Source organism: Egretta garzetta, unplaced genomic scaffold, assembly GCF_000687185.1.
Source record: "Egretta garzetta isolate BGI_Z169 unplaced genomic scaffold, ASM68718v1 scaffold68, whole genome shotgun sequence".
Taxonomy (NCBI): Eukaryota; Metazoa; Chordata; class Aves; order Pelecaniformes; family Ardeidae; genus Egretta; species Egretta garzetta.
The window spans coordinates 1,371-9,124 of record NW_009260774.1 but is presented as its reverse complement, the minus strand read 5'-3'; the positions used below and the strand labels follow the sequence as shown (position 1 = coordinate 9,124).

Here is a 7,754-nt window from a genome sequence, read left to right as displayed (position 1 = left end):
TGGAAGTATTTAAAAGATGTGTAGATGTGGCACTTAGGAACATGGTTTAGTGGCGGATTTAGTAGTGTTAGGTTAACAGCTGGACTCCATGATCTTAAGGGTCTTTTCTAACCTAAATAATTCTATTATTCTATGGTTCTAATTTCTAGCACAGAATCATAGAATTGGAATGGTTTGGGTTGGAAAAGACCTTTGAAGATTGGAGTTTTATCAAGCAGCTTTTGGGCCTGAGATTGCTGGTAAAATTTCGTTCTTGTCTCTGCAAAACGGCAATTCCCTGTTGGCAATGGTAGTAGTAGGCTAAGATCTATTGCACAGATGGAGGCCCTCTTTCATAGAATAGAATCATAGAATCACTTTGGTTGGAAAAGACCTTTGAGATCATTGAGTCCAACCTTTAACCTAACCCTGACATCCCACCACTAAACCATGTCCCTATGCACCTCGTCTATCCTTCTTTTAAATACCTCCAGGGATGAGGACTCTACTACCTCCGTTGGCAGCCCATTCCAGAGCCTGATAACGCTTTCGGTGAAGAAGTTTTTCCTAATGTCTAGCCTAAACCTGCCCTGGCACAGCTTCAAACCATTCCCCCTCGTCCTATCATCTGTTACCAGGGAGAAGAGACCGACCCCCACCATCAAGCTGCAGATGAAAAATGTCTGATGGCATTAGTGGTCATTTGCTGAGACAGGAGGTGCTGTTGGGGAAGGGCCCAGCTTCTTGCAAGGAATACCCGAAGAGCCATACGGGGCTGTGTTGGAGAGCTCAAATCATACGTGTTGGGAGCCAGTTTAATTCTCATCTGTTTCTGGTGAGCTACAAACATCCTCCACTGCAGCCTGTGTGAACTGAGCCCGCAAGTGCCCTCTTCCTGATCCTCTCTCTTTTCTTTTTCCCTGTGGGCTCCTTCTTTCTTTCCCTTTTAGGTTCCTGCCTGCCCTGCATTCATTTACTACAACTTAAAATTACTCTGATTTCTTCGTAAGACTCTTCACAATCATCTCTTTTCGCATCAAAGCAGAGTTCAGTTCCTATACAAAAACCTTTTCCCCAGATATCCTCAATACAGTTGTATCAGTATACACTTGGAGACCAACCTGTCTGTCTTCTTCAACTGGACTTTTTTTCATCCATGTCTTTCTGTTTTCATATTCTACGCACATAATCACAAATGAATGTGCAGGTGGGGAACTTTAATTATTGCCAAGCATAAATAAGTATCTTAAGTACTAAATATGCTGCTCTCACAGGGAGTAGACAACCATACAGAAATTTAATTTAATAGGATGTATCATTATATCCATGCTGGAACCTCATTTTCCCTGAGTCTATTTTTAATTCAGAGGTGAAGAATGAGAAAGCAACAGAAATGCACTTTAGACAAGGGAAAGAATGCAAATAATGTTTCACAAAAGGACAGCAGTAGGGAGGACATTTAGATCTCTAAGTGACCCTGAAGAATGCCATGGCAATCTCAGAGGTTACTTTAAAAGAATACCACAAATGAGTTGACTGTTATACTGACCCTTTAACCACATGATACGATTTTTTTCAGATAGTGTGTAAGAATATGTTTGAGCCACAATGCACACTCCTCAACCAGTATCATAATTTCCCCCTTTCCCCCAACCACGTGTAAAAGAAACTTCAGAATCTGCCACGTAAATGTTACCCATTGACGAACCACTGAAAATTTTTCCAGGACCATGCTTTAAGAAAGATGCTTTCGAGGGATTCCCTTGATTAGCCAAAACCGAAGGTTCTTATCTGACACTATCTTGTCTAAATATACACAGCCTGTGATGACGAAATAAAAAATTTCAAGACCAGGTATAAATACCACTGACAGGCAGATGAAGTTCATTCGTCTACTTTCTTCTAATAGAAGATTTAGCTATTAGAAGTTGAAGCTCACTGCTCTTAGAACTAACATCTACCAGAACTTATCTGAGCATTTTAACTGAACTGTGACCAAGAAAATGACTTGCCAGACCTACAGCTTTTTTGTTCTGTCTGTCGTCATGATTTGTTTTGGACGTTTTGGAAACAGCTTAATTCTTGCTCAACTTCAAAATGATATAGACCAACTGAAAGCTGACTTTGTAAGTATGGTCTTCCACTGCATTTCTCTTCTCATTCTGCTTGTGCTTTAGATATAGTCCAGACTTGAGCACTGCTTGACATACTCAATGTGTTCCAATGGAGGGTAACATATTTTTTGGTTATATCTTTTTTTTAAACAAAATATGGGCAATCTCTTTGGTTTTGCTAAGCTCTTTTACTAACATGATTCAGTTTTTAAATAGTCATAATTAATGTAGTAGTTTGCATTTATTTCAGGGGCATTCTTCCTTTCACAAGAGTTTCTCCTAGCTCCATTCAGCCTTTGATTACATGGAATGTTTCACAGCAAAAAGTCTTAGTGCAATTTATGACGAATGAATGAATCTTGATTCAATTATATTCAGATACAATTTACTGACACTTTTTTAGTTTTAGGTTATTAACGTTAAAGGGGGATTTAGTCTTAGTTAGCAAAATAAAACAGAGAAGAATTTTTGCTTTAACAAATGCATCGGTACTTAGTAGTAGTAGTAGTAGTAGTAGTAGTAGTAGTAGTAGTAATAGTAGTAATAGTAATAGTGTGTTGCCCAAAGGTGGTTCCTGCTGCTAATTCTTTTGCATCCTCCAGTCCTTCTGCTTCCATGTCTCTGACTATGATCCAGCATGGGAATGTTATCCAGCATGATATTACTTCTTTTCAGGCAGAATTTTGATAACTTGCTAGCTGTATTGTTAATTCACCTATCTTCATCTAGGAGGCATTAGAGTAGTTCACAGTTGACTTCAGCTGGGATTAGTCATAGAGATAACAGATCTACAGCAGAGTTGCTTCTAATTAACAGCTTTTATTCTTAATATATTTTTGGCTTTTTTTTCCCCCCTTAAATGCATGAAAGCAACTGCAAGAGTCTGCTCCTATTTTCAGCTCTGATTTTGTCAGAATTATGTGCATATAAAAGTTGAAATTTAGTAGTCAAAAATCACCCTGAAGTTTCAGACACAGAAGCCTAGTATGATACTTCAGTGTTTGCAGACTGATAGGAAACGGGCTGTAAAATTGGCATTGTATCTTAAATTGGTCATTGACATAGATCAGAGAGATTCTCACTAGAATATATATAACACTGTCAGAGAGACCTTGAGCTGTGGTGAGCTTCTTGCACTGATGTGAAAAACTCCGGTCCACAGCAGGTGCTCCCCACCTTTCAGAAGAACAGCAAAACAAGGGCTGGCAATGTGCTCAGCACGGGGACCCAATCAGCCTACGAGGTTTCTGTCAGCCTGCAAGTTTTCCCTTTGCACTGGCTGTATTTAAATTACTGAGCAGACAAAAAAAGGAAATAGTGACTGTTGTATACAAAAAGAAAAAAAAAGACAGACACACACAGAAGAGGAAATGATTCAGTTTACCTTTCCTTGGTAGGAGAATTGTATTGCTCTTTTTTTCTTAGAATCTGCCACAGTGTGTGGCTAACATCTGATGGTTAAACTCCATCCCCGTGAGCCTCCCAGTAGCCACTAACCTTGTATATCCCCATGCCTGACTGTGGGCTACTGGGCCATTCTCCATTGCTACAAACTGCAGTTTCATAGTGAAGTTAATTTGTTCTTGTTCCATATGAGATTTTACTAAGACTGGATAAATTCAAGGCCACAGACTACATACTGGTGGACTTTGACTTACCAGAAAACATGCCAAAATCAGACCTGACAATTTTCTAGCCAGTTATAAAGTTTAAGCGTATAAAGTCTAGCTTATAAAGTTTAATTTTCAGCTGTCAATAGCAGAACTTGCAAGGAGTGTTTGGTAAAATAGATGGTGCTAAATGTCTCTATTCAGATGAGTTATAGCAGGAGAAGACATTGAAAAGAAGACTAATGCCGTTTCTGGTACAGGCAGTCATCCGATGTGATTTGGTGCTTAGAAAAGTGAAAGCATTGTAATAGTTACAGGCCAGCGGTGCAAAAATCACGTCTCTGGTTTTTACTGCTCATTTGAATAGAGAACACAAATTTGCCTTGTGATAAGTATTGTTTGTATAACACATACATTTGTTCTTTGTTGCAGAACTCAAGTAATTCAGATGTAGCTGACGGTGGACCTATTTTTACAGAGAAACTGATAAACTGGACAGAGGTGAGTCAGAGCCAGATATGACAAAGCATCTCAGGTGCTTTGCGGGGCACTTTTGGTACAAAGCAGCTCCCAGGGCCAGCGTAACCAGCTGGGGTAGAACAAACAGGAGTAGGGGTCGCTTCAGTAGCTTGGGAATGAGGAAACCATCCCCATAAAAATGCTTCCTGTAAGGATCAAGGTGCTTTATACTGCACCATGAACCGATCTTGAGGTTCAGCCAAACCCAGGAGATGAGTTGCAGCATCTTTATTATCTTGTTTCAAGTGGCAGTGTGCTGTGTTTTATTTTTGTTCATTTTCCTGCTGATGGGCACTCACAGACCTTTCTTTCTGACTATTTTTCAACAGAGAAATGAAAAAAGGATCATCCTGAGTCAGATTGTTTCAATGTACTTGGAAATGCTTGAAAACACTGACAAATCAAAGGCGCATGTCAGGCACATATCCGAGGAGCTCTATACTCTGAAAAACAGCCTTCCCGACGGCCTAAAGAAGATGAAAGACCTCATGGACCTGGCAAAGCTTCAGGTAAGGCTCTTCCTCTGCCTCCAAGGCTCATGACACTATATTTTCCAGTTGTGATTTGAGTGTGACTCAAGCCAATAATGCTTCAGCAACCCATCTGGTAACCCCCGTCTGGTTCAGTTTGCACTAGAAAACCTAATGTTTCCAGCTGCAGGGGCTGCTGCAGGTCTGTGGTGTGGGGTGTCAGCACGGGGGCCGCCTTCCCCGAGTCTTGCTGGCGCCTAGCACAGAGGTGCCAGCAGTGCTGCTGTGCCATCTGCCCACCAGAGACACGTCTGCTTGTGGTTTAGAAAAAGGGTAGGAAAGTTATGCCCAGCTATGGTGTGCCTCCGTGGGCTTTGGAGGCACTTGGCTTATCGAGTGAGTGGCAACAGTGTGAACCCCCGACTTCTGCAGAAGTCCGCAGCCCATACCCTGGTGGAGTCAGCTGCCTGTGGGTATCACTGCAATAACTGTAGAGTAGCTCCGCTTCACAGAATATAGCTGGTCTGTAGCACGTTGCGAAGTAGCACAGAAAGTGGAAAACAAAAATCTGTGACAAAGTGGCTCTTTGTTGCAGGAATTAGGTGGTAGAGTAATTGGAAACTGCGGATGTCCACCTGGTTTACCCTGGTAGCAGTGTAGCCTTGTAGGATGTGATCAGTAAATAAATTATTGCTCTTGGCATGACCTTCATTCCATTTGTTTCTTATTTAAAACAGATGAGTGACTTGAAAATTCAACGCAAAGCTGTGAATGAGCTGTTCAGTGTCTTACAAAAACTGATGGAGACTTCAACTTCTCTCAAAAGGAAAAGGAGGTGCAGATGCTAATGACATGATCTGACCTTTAGTACAGAGTTATTGTGCAAATTTAATGATGATGCACATTTTTTATTTCAATCTTTTTATTGAGTTTTTATACATTTATTTATTAATATTTAAGTATTTTATATAATTATTTATAAAGAAACACCAACCAAAGTATTTATACTTCCTACTACTATATAAGAAATGACTTTGTCTTAAAATCCTGTCTATCTGTTATATGTTTGTTGATCTGAAAATACAGAATGAGGCAATGTTTACCTAGTTTCCATATGGAAATCCTGAAATGACATGATACAGTACCCAGCTTTCCATCTGGTGCTGTCTTGAGAGAGAGATGTTATAAGACTGGTCTCATCATTCATCTATTTGGCATGGAGATGCAAGCACCAGTATGGGGAAGTATCTGTACTCAGGAAAACATATTCATATCTGCTTACTTCTGAGCATATCTAAATCCAAATGGAGGAACTAGACATGCTTAAAGCTAAGCAAATGCTGAAGCACTTTTCTGAACTAGGGGATTGATGATTGATTGCTGGTAATTATTGTTATGCACTGAAGTTACCAGAAGGCCAGGCTACTTAGCAACTCCAGGATATGTGACAAACTCTACTGCACTGACTTAACTTCAACTCACTGATTTTGAGAAGTTCTGTATTTTTTTGTACTGGATCATTTAAGTGTGTCTGATGTAATTTTATTTATTTGGAGGTAATAGTATGGAAGTTTTAATCTCAAGGACTATATTTTTATACCAGAATATTATTTAAAACTTTGGATTTCTCAATGGGAACTTTCAGAAATTTGGATATTAAATAAAAATAAATAAATAACTAAATTGTGCTTGCATATTTATTCACCAGAATCTCTGTGAAAAGTACAATGTTAATTTTGCTCTATGTTGTCACAAAAGACATTTTTATACATCTGGGTCTTGCCCAAATGTATAAAAACATATTTTATTTTTTCCTGCCTGACCAAGATTTGGGAATGGATAATGTTTTCGAAGAAATCTGGCAGAAGAGTCTAAAATTCCCAAGCCCTTCAAGTTCTGCTTGTGTCTGGATGAGTAAACATAATTTTGCTTGTAAGAAGGCATTGATAATTTTAAATTTGTTGTCACTCTGATTTAAAATAAGAGACACTTCCAAATTTCTCTGCAATTCAAAGTTATGGAGCCTAGATTGAGGTCAGCCCATCTGCTGGGCTCTCTGGGAGTGGTACAAGCTGGAGGCCTGGGACTGCTCAGGCTTTGGCCATTCTCAGATGCTTGGGTTTGGGCTTGGGCTTGGGGAAGGGAGTTTGTGTGGCTGCCAAGTTCTTGGCTTCTCAGTGGTTTACCAAGCAAATTATCTGGGGGCAGACTGGTTGGGCTGACCGGGAATTGGGCAGATTTTCCTTAGGATTCCTGCCAACACAGGACCTCCAACTCCCCCCTGAACTTTGGCTGAATGAACAGATTTTGGAAATAGCACCCCACTGAGCCCACAGTTTAGTTGTAATAAGCCCAACGAGTATTGCTGTAATTGTTGCAACTCTTCCTACTCCCACCAGCCCAGCTGTCTCCCCCGGTGTAAGATACCTTCATTCATATCCTTGTTTTACAGTCATAACAAAGTGACTCAGAAATCCTGGAGACTTAAACTGATTTTGAAGGAAACAGCTGTTCTTGTTTGTACTCATTGCAGCCATGCATATGCATGTGAGATGCAAGTGGAATAACGCTGTGGGATTTCTCCCATTCCAGGACTAAGCATGAGAAGTCTCGGGATGCATTTAACATAGGCTATGTGTCCTTCTGTGCACATGCTCTTTTATGAGGCATTACTTAAGAGAGACTAGCTGTCCTCCAGGGAAGCAAAGCCAGCTGTAGCAACTTCTATCAAAAAAAAAAAAAAGAAAAAAGAAAAAGAAAAAAAGAAAAAAAAGAAAAAAGAAAAAAGAAAAGGAAAAGAAGAAAGAGAAATAGGAGAGGAGAGGAGAGGAGAGGAGAGAGAGGAGAGGAGAGAAGAAATGAAAAACATAACAGGGAAGGTTAAAGTTTCATTAAACACTGGCAGTGAGAGAGTGAGTCTCCTCACTCCTACTGATTAAAATAAGACTTTATTTTTTGAATTTAAAGCCAGGACTGGTTAGGAGCTTCTTTATTAGGCTATAAACTGAAAACTCTACAGTCCTTCCACACCTTGTCAAAGGGGTCCATGGAAAAACAATTAA

General features: G+C 40.0%; 1 protein-coding gene across 1 annotated transcript; it reads left to right on the top strand.

The window, feature by feature from the left end:
* The first annotated feature begins 1,982 nt into the window (after window positions 1-1,982).
* IFNG (interferon gamma) lies at window positions 1,983-5,540 on the top strand. Its single transcript, XM_009646247.2, has 4 exons — window positions 1,983-2,105; window positions 4,136-4,204; window positions 4,552-4,731; window positions 5,430-5,540. Exons 1-4 carry the CDS (start codon window positions 1,983-1,985, stop codon window positions 5,538-5,540), a joined length of 483 nt encoding a protein of 160 aa, XP_009644542.1.
* Window positions 5,541-7,754: the final 2,214 nt, after the last annotated feature.

Excerpts from the sequence above, each read along its gene's own strand:
- IFNG (XM_009646247.2), top strand. The coding sequence starts at position 1,983 with ATGACTTGCCAGACCTACAGCTTTTTTGTTCTGTCTGTCGTCATGATT. Across the intron at positions 2,106-4,135 it reads ACCAACTGAAAGCTGACTTT|AACTCAAGTAATTCAGATGT; the intron begins GTAAGTATGGTC and ends TCTTTGTTGCAG. Across the intron at positions 4,732-5,429 it reads TGGACCTGGCAAAGCTTCAG|ATGAGTGACTTGAAAATTCA; the intron begins GTAAGGCTCTTC and ends TATTTAAAACAG.